The 14,298-nt window shown below is 34.6% G+C and overlaps 1 protein-coding gene across 3 annotated transcripts in view; it reads right to left on the reverse strand.

Moving 5' to 3' along the window:
- The window catches only part of LOC126867202 (homeobox protein dve-1), a 58,905-nt gene extending 46,241 nt beyond the window's left edge, over positions 1-12,664 (reverse strand). For 2 of the 3 annotated variants that reach the window (XM_050621457.1, XM_050621456.1), the window contains exons 1-3: positions 11,334-12,664; positions 7,680-7,789; positions 1,162-1,432 (exon numbers count right to left, since the gene is read on the reverse strand). In XM_050621457.1, coding sequence (XP_050477414.1) covers positions 1,162-1,432; positions 7,680-7,789; positions 11,334-11,370 — 418 coding nt within the window. In that variant the 5' untranslated portion in view covers positions 11,371-12,664. The remainder of the gene's footprint in view (positions 1-1,161; positions 1,433-7,679; positions 7,790-11,333) is intronic. The other variant, XM_050621458.1, reaches the window with a different exon arrangement.
- Positions 12,665-14,298: the final 1,634 nt, after the last annotated feature.

Raw genomic sequence — 14,298 nt, forward strand, 5'->3', positions numbered from 1 at the left:
GTCTAGACCAAGGTTCACGATGTAAACATATAGAAGTCGTTTTTATTCGATTCAATACCATGAAGGTGATGTACGTCCAAGAAAATAACACATGAGCTATTCAATGTGATTTTGGATGAAACTGTAGTTAAGAAGGATAAATAAATAAGCGAAACAAAAGAGGAATTAAAACGAAAAAGAAAATTGAATAACTTTGCTGGTTTTTGAAGCACCAAGTAATAAAATAATACATAAAATTTATGTAAATACAACATTAACGAAAAACACAAATAAAGTTATATAAATATAATATTAAATAAACTATCACATTAAATAAATATTAATGTAATATTAAAATAAACTTATATATCTCTTACAAGGCATTAGACAAATCAGATAGAGAATCGCTATGGTATAAAAAAAAGTGCTATCCTTGTAAACATTTCAACTTCTTCAAACTTAATAGAATTATAGCAATTGGTAGAAAAGAAAACAATGATGAAATAAATATTAAGCAACTCCTCGAGCAAAACCTTTCGTATCCACAGTGTCAGAAGATAGAATTGAATAATGTAGATTGATTAAAAAATAACTGCGAATAAAATGTTGCGTTGATGTTCTGTTTTTTCTTTTTTTTTTTTTTCTTTTGAAATCATGCAACTTGGAAACTATGCCGTAATACTTTCATGGAATTAAAATTTTATGTCGATATAATAATATGATACAAATTGGAATCTCTGTCTTCATAATCCTAAAGTGATCAAAATAATTAGTAAGTTCGATTATAGTATGAAAGAACCGCGCTAAAATCTTTCATTATAATTTCATAAAGTTAATTAATAAGCTTTACAATGTCGTTTGTTATAAACAGCTTGCATAGTGCAAGTATTCTATAAAATACGATATATATTCTATTGTATTGTATACACAGTACGGTGTCATAAGGTATGATACATAATATCTTTATCATATAGAATATATTATAACATTTAAATATTAATTCTAGTATTTTATGAATAAGCGGTTTCACCCGACAGTGTCAAATTATTTGTAATAAAATTCTCCCGATCTTATTTCAGTTGTTTGTCAGAAATCAGTGTGGAGCAATTTATTTGATTTAATTCGGCCATCGACGATCATCGAATGATAGATGGAAGAAATGGAAAAAATGGTAAAGCTCACCCGTACTGGAGGTAGATTTGCTGAGATCGAATCCTTCCTGTTTGGGGCTTGTATTTGCTTCTTGCTTGGGGTGTTGATTGTGCGCAGCAAACGGTGTCTGGGGCGTGCTTAGGGGTGTCTGCGATTGATGAGGATGCACCGGCGGAAGCTGAGTAGTACTCTGCGGCTGAGACTGTTGGGACTGGTGAGACTGAGGACTCCTCGGTAACGAGGACACACTGCTCGGCCTCGAAGGTGGCGAGGTCTTGTGTGTCAATGCCAAAGCTTGGCTCTGCAAACGAAAGAGTTCAACTTCCTAATTAATTATTTACTTATGTCGGATCATTCCCAAGATTTCTCAGAAAATTATCATGTATAGTTTCAGACAATATGTACATATTGTTAACATACACTCGTTGTTAATATAATATAGTCATTGAATCGCAAAAAATTCTCGTTCGTTGAGTACGTACAATACATTAGAAAAACTTGTTAAAATTGTTATACATTTGATGATTAAATATTCACAAATTCAAATATCAACAAAGATAGTGATAGTCTATATATTAGTATTTCACAATGAATTTATTAATCCCAAAAAATACATACATACACCAAAATGTAGATACTGGTGAACTGTGAGTAACAATATTATGAATGACATACTAAACTAGAAATACTAATAGGTCAGAAAGACGTCCAATCATGTGCATATTTAAAAACCATTAATTACTATCATTTTGTCAAATACAATGAGATTTTTTATAACCGCCCCCCTCTTCCTCCTTACTTCACAACTGTCAGATGCATGAACTGTACATATGATAATCGTGTAAAACAATGGAAAGGGAACTGTATATATTTTATATGAAGAATCACGTGCGTACCTTGCTTTCAAAAATCGTGTATAACTGGATTGCAATTATTACGGATTACAGTTACGGTTTATGATTATCATGCTACGTTACACAAAGGCTGTAATACTTATTAATTTCATTGAAAATTCCGAATTCTCAGTTTATAGACGTGTCTACTTACTGATATGGTTATAATTAAATGGATTAAAGTACGTGAAATACCGAATTAAAATGTTCTTAAGGTAAATTTATATTCTAAGAAAATATATATTATATTTTCGCTTTTATTTAATATATAAAGATTCGCGATAATAGCGTAATTTATCTTTTATATGTTATTCTTTCTGAAATATCTGGTGATAACAGCAATAACAAATCTTTCAAATATATAAAACTGTGAAATACTTGTGAATTAAAATGCAAAATATTTATTATACATCGAAAAAAAGTAATCATTAATTATCTTTATAGCTTATATATCGTAATATAATCTTAACAGTGTTGCGATTTCCCAATTACATTGCATTGTTGCATTGTTGATAATTATTAGTAATATAAATTAATATAACGTTTAGACGAGAGGTCATACACGTTAATAAAAAATTGTGTGTATATATATATATATGTGCGTGCGTGTGTGTGTGTGTCTGTGTGTGTATGTTAAGATTAATAATAAGAAGTAAAACGTAACTTTCGTGGAAATAAAGTGATAAATTTAAACGATCATCAACAATCGTTAGCAGACACGTAAAGATAGATAAAGTAGACGCAAGGAAAGCTGTGCATTAATTGTGCGGTTTAATAATAGACATAAGGAGAACAACGTAATAATTTCGTCATTAATTCCGATGAGACGACACTCTTAACATAGTCGAATCCGCGACGATTCGGTCGTATCGAATGAGCCGGATGATCTAAGCGTTCTCGTCGATGAAATCTGAACACGTGCTCAATTCCGACAACGGTCTGCTAAGGCATAAGCGCGGACTTAGATTTATGTATGAGTGAACTGAACTTAACACTAACGGCTAAGCCGTTCACGATGTCAACGAGGGTCAAGTGGGCCCAGAATGCGACAATCCTACACTACGACCGAAGTGCGAAATGCACCGCGTGGCAGTTTTCGTTGTCTGAAAACTGGATCGTCGATGACGCTTCCGAGGAACTGCATGACCAAATCGACCAAGAAACCGTTTAACCCTCTCGTACTCTATCGTCATTATCTTCTCGATCCGCAACGCATTTTACTCTCAATTTTTATTGGCCGTTATCCTACTATGCTAATAAAACGATCGAAAAAATAGCGAAAAATGTCCATGAAGCCATAGTACATACTTACAATTAATTACGTTCGTTTACCCTATATTTTTTGTAATTTTTGTGAATTATAAGTAAGTTCAGTACGAATAATTTTGAATTAATTTTGGATTAATTTTGGATCAAATGTCTTAACCTAGTAAGAGATTTAATGATGATTAAAATCAAATTAGAAGATTAAAAATATACTTTTTTATATCACAATACAAGTGATAAAATAATGCTTAATTTAGTACGATCGACATGTTGTTTTATCTAAAAATATAGCTAAATTAATGTAGAAGTATATTGAATAGACTGGTTGCATCAAGATCTTAAATTAAATTTGATTAGATAGCACATTTCACAAAAAAATACAGTAAGTATATTTAGAAATACTTGTTATATATGGAGTGTTTTATAATTAATGATATAAATCATCATAATTAATCAGTAATATTTTTATAAAGTAAGAAACGAATGGATTTCAAAATTGTTTTTTGAAAAGAGAGGGGCTGTAAAAATTTATGAATCAACAAAATCATTTTCTGCTTACAAAATTGTTAATATTATCAACTATTTATCAAATTTAGCAAAATTGTATACCGTATAATTTTGCAGCATCACTTTCTAAAATTCATAATAAATAAATCCTAACTTTAATTATAAATAAACTATAAATAAAATTAGTTTACATTATAAAACATTAATTTGCATAATAATATATCGTTCTTGTAATATATCGAATGTTAAGTAAAATAGCCTCTGTATAGTAACATAAATGGCTGATAATTTAGTCCCATGTGCAAATTTTATTATCTTTGTATCTAATAATAATATGCTATAAATATTTTTCAAGTTTTATTTATTACGAATATATCGAATCAACGTTCTTCACATTATTTTCCTATACCTAACACAGTACTCTTGATATAAACTTTGCGTTTAATCCTGGTAAATTTACAGAAAATAAATTCATTATGCCTCGTTTCCTAAGATATTTATTCTACTGTATATTGTTTCCTAAAAAGAAAATATAGGAAATAAACGAACAAAAGTACAAAACTTAACTATTTATTTGAAATAAAAAATCATTTAATCAATTCGTGATATTTACTAATTTGTTACGTAAACAGTTCTTAGAGTCAAATACGTGACAATACTTTCTTCGAAATATAGATACACACCTTATACTCGATACATCGTTTTGATAAACTATTACGATAATTCTGTACGGCCATTATAGGTAGATTTTTGCCACTGCCGAATTAATAGATTCAAAGTTCAATCAGATTGTATCATCGAAATTTTACAAAGATGTAAGATAAGCAATATTGAATCAGTAGTAGGCTTGATCGTGCCATTTCTAACATGATCTTACGTTCTCTCGCGCGATTCGATTTTCTTGAATTCTACATATAATTGCAAATGATAAAATCTTATATTTTATAGGTTGGCATTTTCTTCCACTTTCAAGAATAAATTGTATACTTACTCCTTACTGTTTCTTTTTTCTTTTCTTTTTTTTCATATTCGCCTATCACGAAGACAATAGAATAAACAAAGCGGGCTCTTTTTGCCGTAGAAGTTGTTTATAAACTGCATCTATTTATAAACTACACAGTATTATTGTACGTCGACTGCACGAATTGGCCATAAATAATGGGAAAACAACTAAAGCGAATATAACGTGATGTGGTACGTTGGCGTTAAGTTCGTGTAAATCCCATCATTTCGGTGCAATAATCTATCGCAAGAAAATGATCGAAGAAATATTCGACGGTTGGCGTTGATCGGTGGATAGGCAACGAGAGGACCGAGTTCGGGTCGCTGATTTTTTCACTGGTCCGGACTGTACCGGGGTACCAGCTACTGTTTCGGGAGCTGCTTCGAGGTATGCACTCGCAAAAAACACGTCAGACCGCTGAAGACCCGGGCTTGGGTGCGAGAGCAAGAGGGTACAAGGTGGTGAGAAAAGGAACTGCAGGAGAGAAGGAAAGAGAAAAAGACGGAGGAGCAAAAGAATCAGACGGCGCTGGCGGAGGAGGTGGAGAAGGAAAACGTAGAAGAAAAGAGACTGACGAAGACACCGTGGAAGCGGCGAAGAGAGGAAAGGAGCACAAGCCTGACACCGGTGTATAAAGTAGTGGACGAGGGAGGAAGGCAAAGTCCGGAGGTGAGCGAGGATTGAAAGAGGACGACTGCTCCTTGGCTCGTTTCTACGCGAGGAATGAGGATGAACGCGGGCCTGTAAGCGGGAACGCATAAGAAAAGGCAACAGGTGGATGGGGTTAGCGGCTTATCCGGCTAACGCCCCAAGTGATATCGCGGTAACTTCGACGTGACGCGAAAGGGGATGCACCATTCACTGTGCAAAGATGCGTTCGTATTCCTTTGTATATCCCAACAATTTCCGAATCAACGTAGATTCCACTGCTTGCCTATCCCGTTTCTTAATTGTACTATCTTTTCGATTACCTAATTTTAATTGATTGATTGATTTTTTGAATATTACTTTCAAAAATTCGATAAAGAAAGAGAAATTGATGCTTAAAATACGAACGAAATTTAAATATCGTCGTCCCAATCGACGACAAATTTAACAGAATGAAAGTACTCTTATGTATAATACGTACCTAAGTTTTGCAGCTGTAGTTTTAAAGATAGGAATTCAATGTTAAATCTGCACAAGAGGGAATTTTGTTTTCTTTGACTTAAGTAATTACTTAAATTACCCCTTGTCTTTCTATGCAGTTACTTACGTATGTATATATATAAATATATATTTACATATATTACGTATAACTGATGTAACCATAAATTCTAGATTATCGTGGCTACCGATTTTATCCTTTGCAAGCGAAAGTAACAATCTATAATTTCTGAGCGGAGCAAAGAATTCACAAATTATACCGAGCAAATTCGTGGCTGTTTCTCTCGTTAATAAAAGAGGAAGTGCCTATCAATGTTAGTCCGAAAAAAGTTAAACGAATAATAAAAAGTAAACTCGGTTGTTGTATGCAAAATGCAACATCATCACGAATTAATGCCAGCATCGCAAACAACGGTTCGGCATCGTTTATCGGCGGATCAGCTTATCTACCGGGTGTAACAGAGATACGCGTCAACGACGTTTCCTGCTAGAGTGTTTCCCGTTAAGACGATAACCTTAATCGCCGACCAATGTAAAATGCTGCCTGGTCCTGTGACGATCAAAGGCCCCAGAAATTCCGTGAATTTATTTGCGGCTAGACTTGTGTCGCGTCTTTCTAACGAGCTTACGTAAGTTCGAACTAGAAATGGTCGGCCTACAATGTTTGGCAATTGAACATAGGTCCAGTTCGGAGTACTCCTTGCGTCAGCTTCAATAACCTTCTAAATTAATACATCTTCCTATCAGAAATTTTGTGACGTCTTTCGTGTCGAACCTTGCCGCTCGTGTTCTTCCACCATATCCGTAACGCGTAAATTATCCAGTATTCCACGCGTATTATTTTCTTGAAATTTTAACTTTCGTTCTTCTTATCCGGATAATTTTAGTAGGACTCCATTCCTATTTGCATTTGATCTGATAAATTCTAAATGGTTTCTTTCTTTACGAATGCTGATTTTTATTCTTCATGACGTGCACCAGTATCGAACGAAATCCGAAACGGTGATCACGATTTATTTTATTTTTGCATACTACCTGTAACTTGAATTTAAATTTATATTTTCGTAACGCGGCTTCATACGGATAATTCGTTATGCAAGAAAACAGCGCTAGATACGACGTGTAATTTATTTATAACAGTGGCGTTTATTAAATTTAATTGTCTGGAGGTTTTCAAATTTGAAAATGTATTGCTTGAAGCGGAAGATAGATTAAAATCGTATTAAATAACTTGCTTTTGATTGTTAATTGATTAATTGGAACAATTTTAATTTGTATCGTTTTACACGAATTGTAGATTTCATGCATTTAAAACATTCGATAGATAAAACATTTAATTCAATTTCTAAATATGCTCCTTTTATTAATATAATCTTCTAGCGTTTATTAACGAAAAAACCAGTTTACAAGTCGGTGACTCGCTGTAAACTGGTTTTCTACGTTTTAAATATTCTGTGTAAGCGTGTACAAACTCAAAATCAACGATCACATCTCATCTTTCAACTCCAATTTATAAGTAGCATTGGATGATTGACGAAAGCAATTTCGTAAAAGCAAAGCACTTAAAAAATGTCCTCCCGACAAGAGATTAGCGATTGAATAACACCGACCAATGTAATATCTGTTTTTATCCAATATCGATAGAATGGAATTAAATGTCTCTGTGGTTTACGTTAATCGTGCAACATTCTAATCAGGCTTATCGAAATATCAGATGGCCGATATCCACGTACAATAATTGGCCCTCTTCCCGCGGTAGATAATCCACGGATTGATGCTTCCACGACTACGTTACGTAAATTGCTCATTTCGCTACCAGATGTTCGCTGCCTTCTAGTCATTTCTAAAAAAAAAAAAAAAAAAGAAAGAAAGAATACTACGTGAAATAGGAAGAGTATCATTTCAATCGTTCGCTGAACGAAATCAATAAAATCGTAACACATGCTACGAGTGTTTCAAAATTCTAAATATTCAAACTTCCTTATGTACTATTGAATTGGATTATGTACAATAATTTATTATGATTAGTAACACGATAAGTAAGAGATATACGATCACGAAATATTATTATTTACACGCAGAATTCTCCCTATTAAATGAAGATAACGCACGATATCTTATTTTCTATTTACAGCTTAAAAACGTCGCACTTATCGTAACGTACCTGTAACCTACAACGGATGTGATCGCATAAAATTGTATTACGACAGGAATACCTTGATTATTGTGTGTTGATTAGACATTTTTAACGGATCGCGATGTACCTGAAGAAACGTGATAAACGTTTCTTACAGAAATAAATCATCAATGTTACCATTTCTAGACAAATGACGTACAATGTAAGGCTAAGTATCAACACTTTTATAAATATTAATAAGATATTCATAGTGTGTTCGATGTTGAAGATAACCGAACAGAAAACTTGGGTGAGGAACTGTCAGGGAAAGGGACGAGAAAAGTTCTATGTGCATTTGATGTATCGGCTTCGGCGGCCGGATAGATGGATTACAATCATTCCGGTAGCTGGGGTGGTCAAATACCGTGACCATGCGTGCCTCGAACCTATCCTCGGACGTACATGTACGCACTTTCGAGTGCACACGTGGCCTCGGTGTTCGTACACGGTATACTCCTGCGCGCAATACGACAAGGACGCATCTTCGACTACCGGAATCTGCTTTTCACTACTGGAATTTTGGAACACCGAATATGTATTCCGGTTATCTTGAAAGCTACCAACTCTCCTTGGGTTACCATGTTAACAGAAAGCATACGATGTCCTTTAAATTAAAAAAACGTCGCGTCGTGCTGTCTGTGCAAGAAATTCGTGATTTAAATATCACATGTGGAATATTTATGTCATTTATTTCGCACAAGATTTCTTTTAATGAATTTAATCTAAGGAAAGATCTGAATTAGTGAATACCTTTACAATTCCGTTTAATAACCTCTGTTTTGATTATTGTTTGACGTACGTAATATTATTATATAGCAATTTCTTTTTCAAAATGTTATTGTTCTTGATAATGCTCGATAGAAATTAAGATGAATAAAGCTTTTGGTTGAAACAATAAAAATACATTATGTTCGCCATATACAGCATATATAGCATACTATAGTTTCTGTCAGTAAATTTCGTAGAATATAAAAATATCTGCCTATTCCGAAATCTTTCCTATGTTCTGCGCGTAAAATGTAATGTAACGATATATGATAATTTACGTTTGACGTACGTGACATTTATGTACCTAATACGTAACGCTAATATTTATTACCAGGTACTTCGGTAGTGACCAGTTGAGAAAAACTCGAAATTTATTTGCATACGAAACTGACTTGTCGCTATGACGTGTAGAGTTGCTTCCCCTACATTTTCCCCTCAATTTTTAAGAGCGGAAGGTAAATGCCTGTTACACTTCAGAGAATAGCAAGGGAGGGGCCGATTTGGATGTCCAACAAACCCCATATAACACTACCGAATCCCTCACGGAATATTGTTCTTCTGTTTATTGAGGAAAAATACGGATTACATTATGCGTAATCTTGACAAGGTGCAACACTCCTAAAAAAGGAAATCTCTCGATTCCCTGACAAATCAACGTAACAGGCATTACCGGATTATCTTTGATTTCGTCGCTTCTCACGCACCAAGTTTAGTCGTGTTTTTATACGTGCAGGTGCACTCAGAACTCGAACGACTGAGAAAAAAAGCAAAGAATATTTTTCGAACTATTTCCTGCTCCATCTAATCTCTATCTACAAAGTGAAACACATTGAGAACACGCATTAGAAGTAACAGTTAGAAAAAGTATGTGACTAGTGCATGCATATGACGAGCACATTGAACTTCCGTGTCTTGGAAATTTTCGGATATCCATTGATGTTACAATGATAATATCGTTGCAGTATAAAAACAATAACATTCGTTGTGAGATTAAATATTATATTACGAAGAATTTTGTTATCCTTAACGTTTATAGATAGAGTAGAACGTACCACGAAGACGATAAGGTTTTTTTTAAGACAGCAAGATGTTGGTACACCGAGATCGGAATAACGTTCGAATATCTAGGTCAGAAATAAAAATCAGAAGTTTCTGACGATCGAGAGATCGACTGGTCAATGGAGATGCGGTCTTATTGCATTGAATGCCAGAACGTGGACGTGGTCGTAGCACAGGAAGAAGGCAGGGGCACATCCGTATCGTGGTCAGAACCCGTGACCCCCCGTACGTACACGTGTAAACGTACGTATGGCCATCCACGCAACACATACGACCCGCGGTTTTACCAAGGATTATCTGACAACCCTTTCCACCACCTCTACCACCTTTAGCACCGCTCCGGTTGCCTTTCTGAAATTTTAGAGCGCCGAATCTACATACATACTTGACACTTTTGTCTACCTCACTCGACTTCTTCTGCTTAAGAAATTCCTACTACGAAGGACCATATATAACGATCTGGTTAACCAATATTATCTAAGTACATATGAAGTTTTTAATTCCATTTTCTGTAGCACTTACTGTACTCGACATAATCTGTAATCGTCAAGTTGAATCTTTTATTTTCTTTGACGCATTTCGTGGTACCCGTAATTGTTCCCTCGTAAATTATTTTATGTTAAAAAATTTTAGAATAATCAGCAAATTGCAAGACAAGATAGCATTAAATCTCTTAATTGTCTTGAATTTATTAAAGGCAATATATAATTCATTGATTATCTGTTAAAAGAATTTGATGTTTCTAAATCTTGAAGATTACTCTCGGATTCAATTGAAGTTATTTCTTATTCATTTACCGCGGTATGATTTTTTAATAATTACTATCTCTGATGTGACACGTATTCTATGTAGGTATTATATTTTTGAGAACTGACCTGTTAATGTTATAATCGGTGATTAACTTGCAATTTTCTTGGGATATGTTAAGACAACCAACTTGTACAACTAGCTATTTAACTAACTTAACTACTTAACTCGTAATTATTGCCAGCTTATGATTAATATATCTATATAAATCATTGTTCGTCTCGTGTATTATATAATAAAATTGATTGTTTATAGTTTTTTATATTTACTTAATATAAAAATTGATATTTGAATTACTTTCTTTTGTATCCAAGTAAACTGTCTATTCTAAGATCTAACGAAAAGTGGCAAATTGATATCGGGGAATTAGCTTGGTGGCAAGTTGAAGTGCTCCGAGAGGGCAGAAATTGCTAGGGTGGCCAATTGGCTGTGTAATGTTAGAAGGGGTTACTTTTCAATGATGTTATTCACGGATGCCAAAATCGGGATATCATTTCTTCGATATGAATATCAGAAGCGAAAGGGATGTTTGAATAATCATTTGCTTTTAATTATTAATGATACACATATGATTTACCTGTACTTGATCTGTTTTCGTATTTGCAGCCATCCATGCCTCTACAAACGTGTCCATAGCGCTCTGAAAATCCATTCCCTCGTAAAGAGTTCCTCAATAATTATCCTGGGACTCGGAAGTCGCCGCCATTTTTTATTTTACACTGACATTTATTGTTTCGATTATTTTCACTGATTAATGTTTGTCCTTAGTTCATGAAATTTACCAACGAATAAGACCCAAAATCGCTACACTTTCTCGCTACTCACCATGCAAATATAAATTTGTTGTGATGTCACAATTGCGTCTATTCATATTTCGAACGTCCTTAATTATTCTACGTCTCCTAATGTCAATTTTTTAGCATACACAATACCATACACAAGATACACACTCTAATATAGGACATACACTTTGCTTCAAATCTCATTAACCGTAATTACGTACGTTCGGTTATATCCTCATGGCAGAAGTTTTTTTTACCGCGACGTTATTGATTATTAAGAATACCATCGAATAGTAAAATTGATTTAATCACTGGATCAATAACGGCGTCGACCGCGCGCACTTATGACTAGATTGAGAAAAAATGGTTTTGCACACACGTGTTTGCGGAATGATGCGACAGTATCTCGAAACTCAATGAAAACAGCGCATGTATGGAACGTGACTTTACACTAAGAATGTTAAACCGATCGAATATTAAATTTCAGTTTCTTTCGATACATACGATAGCTTTTGATTTTTTGGAACAAAAGTTCACTATACGTTTAAATAGAAACACTATGTCAATAAATAATATATACACTGGTAAAAATTGTTTGCAAAACACTCCAGGAATATTTCAGTCTTTAAAGAGAGTTTAAAACATGTACTCTTGGTTAAGTAAATTGCAAAAGTGTCACTAAATCAAATTGATTTTCGATCGGCCAATCGTATGACGTTTCAGTTGAAAATCGGTCTTGATCGATTAACTCTGATCAAGCTTGAAAAGCTTCAATGTCATCGTCAAAATCACTCCGAACGATCGATAACAGATTTAATCTTAAAACGGTCTCACAGTTATTAATCGTACGACATCGTCAATGAACACTATTCTCAGTCATGTTTTCAGAAACTTAACGTTGATTTTCATCGATCTTGAAAGAAAATCCATCTTCAGGGCGGAATGTGGATCGAAAGATTTTCGTAACATGTATCTCGATCATGTTCTTTCGAAATCCCGATCTAAATGTGAACAGGTCGTGAATATTATACACGATGCTGAAAAAGAATACACGAACCACGAGAATAACACGTTCGCATGGGACGGCGTTCCAGCCGCGACTGTGCGTGCCGAAGCGTCGCGGCGCTGGTTCTGCCCCTACGACGCCCTACCCGCCGTCGCTATTACCCCACCACCTCGCCAGCTACCATCGCCCACCGTCGAGGACTATCCTGGTCCTCACTTGGATGGTTCACCCTCAAACCCTCCGGAACTACCTTCCTCATCCGTGCAGTTTCTCCGCTTCTCTCTTTCCTCCTCTCCTCCTTCTCCTCCCCCCTCCCCGCTCACTTTTTTCACTCCATCTTTCTTTCATTTTTTTCTTTTTCTCTCCTGTGATTCGTCATATCCTCTATCCTTGTCTTTTACTCATCCGCACGATCTTACCCTTTTTTATCTTTCGCCGTCCTTTCATCTTCTTCTCTTTCAAGTTTTCGTTTAAAGTTTCCTGGTCCTTCGATTCTCTTTGCTTTTCTTTTCATATCTCCTCTACTCTCTCCTGCTTCGCCTTATTCACCCCTTTCACCTTGTGTCTACTTATATCTGCTTTTCTCTTTCTCTTTCCCTCCTGATGTTGTTAGTTTCCTTTCTTTCTCTTCTGATCCCTCCTCTCCTCATTCCGTCTCTCTCTTTCGCTATAATTCGACTCCCACTTCTCTGGTTCGGCAGCTAGTTTTCCCATATACCCCGCTCTTCTTAGCTGTACCACTTTCAGTCCGGGGGTGTGTCTAGAGATAAGATGCACGTACACTGTTGCACCTGTGTACCTGCAACACGCTGTGCAAAGCATCTCGTCGTGGGCATCGCAGACCAGGGGCCGGAAGACGGAGAATTAAGATCTCTTACGAAGATTTCGATCCTGCCCCTTCTAACTTGTTTCCTCGGCTATGGGTTTGTTCTCCTGCACTAAGGAGTTTCTCATCTTTCTGTATTCATCCAGTTGCGTCAGTTTTCTTTGTCTTCTATTCACGTTCTGCTTCGGCAAAAACATTTCGCGGAAAGAGTTTAAGCTTGACATACTTTTTGATATTGGCTGTAAATTTTCTAATAATAGCAACTTCTTAATACCCGGGGAAATTCAAATGAAGCAAAATAAAAAGAAACGTACAATGAAATATTTACGTACGATAGAATATTTATTTATATACGCTCTTTATTTTCAACTTCAGAATAAGCAAGTATTTTGATATTTCTGTCGAGACGAGCATCTTTCAATATTTCTCTTTAAAATTGTTTTATCTACAATTTTAATCTTACTTTCAGCGTTCATGTATCGTAATATTAATGTTATTTTTAACCGACAAAATTATAGAAATACTTTATAAAGGAATGTTTTTCTTTTTATTATAATATGTAATTGTGTATACGAATGTATAAATTGATTTATATTATTTTCAGACAAGCTAAAAGTATATAATAGCTCATACATAAATAATGTATCATATTTCTGTCGTAATAAATCGAGGGAAATAAGTATTTCAAGTGATAGCGCTTACTATAATTAATGGCACTGTTTTAATAATAAAACAAAATTTAACTAAGAAGTATTCGTCTAGAAAATTTAATTATTTATAAAATTGAAAATTCTCAGTGTAAAACAAAATTATAAAGGATAGAATATATTGATTGTAGTTGTAATATCTACACATTGTTATTATGTATTCCTTGATAAAAGTCCTCTTCTATGTTCTATATTTTATACACAATATAGAATATAAAAAT

Source organism: Bombus huntii, chromosome 6, assembly GCF_024542735.1.
Source record: "Bombus huntii isolate Logan2020A chromosome 6, iyBomHunt1.1, whole genome shotgun sequence".
NCBI lineage: Eukaryota > Metazoa > Arthropoda > Insecta > Hymenoptera > Apidae > Bombus > Bombus huntii.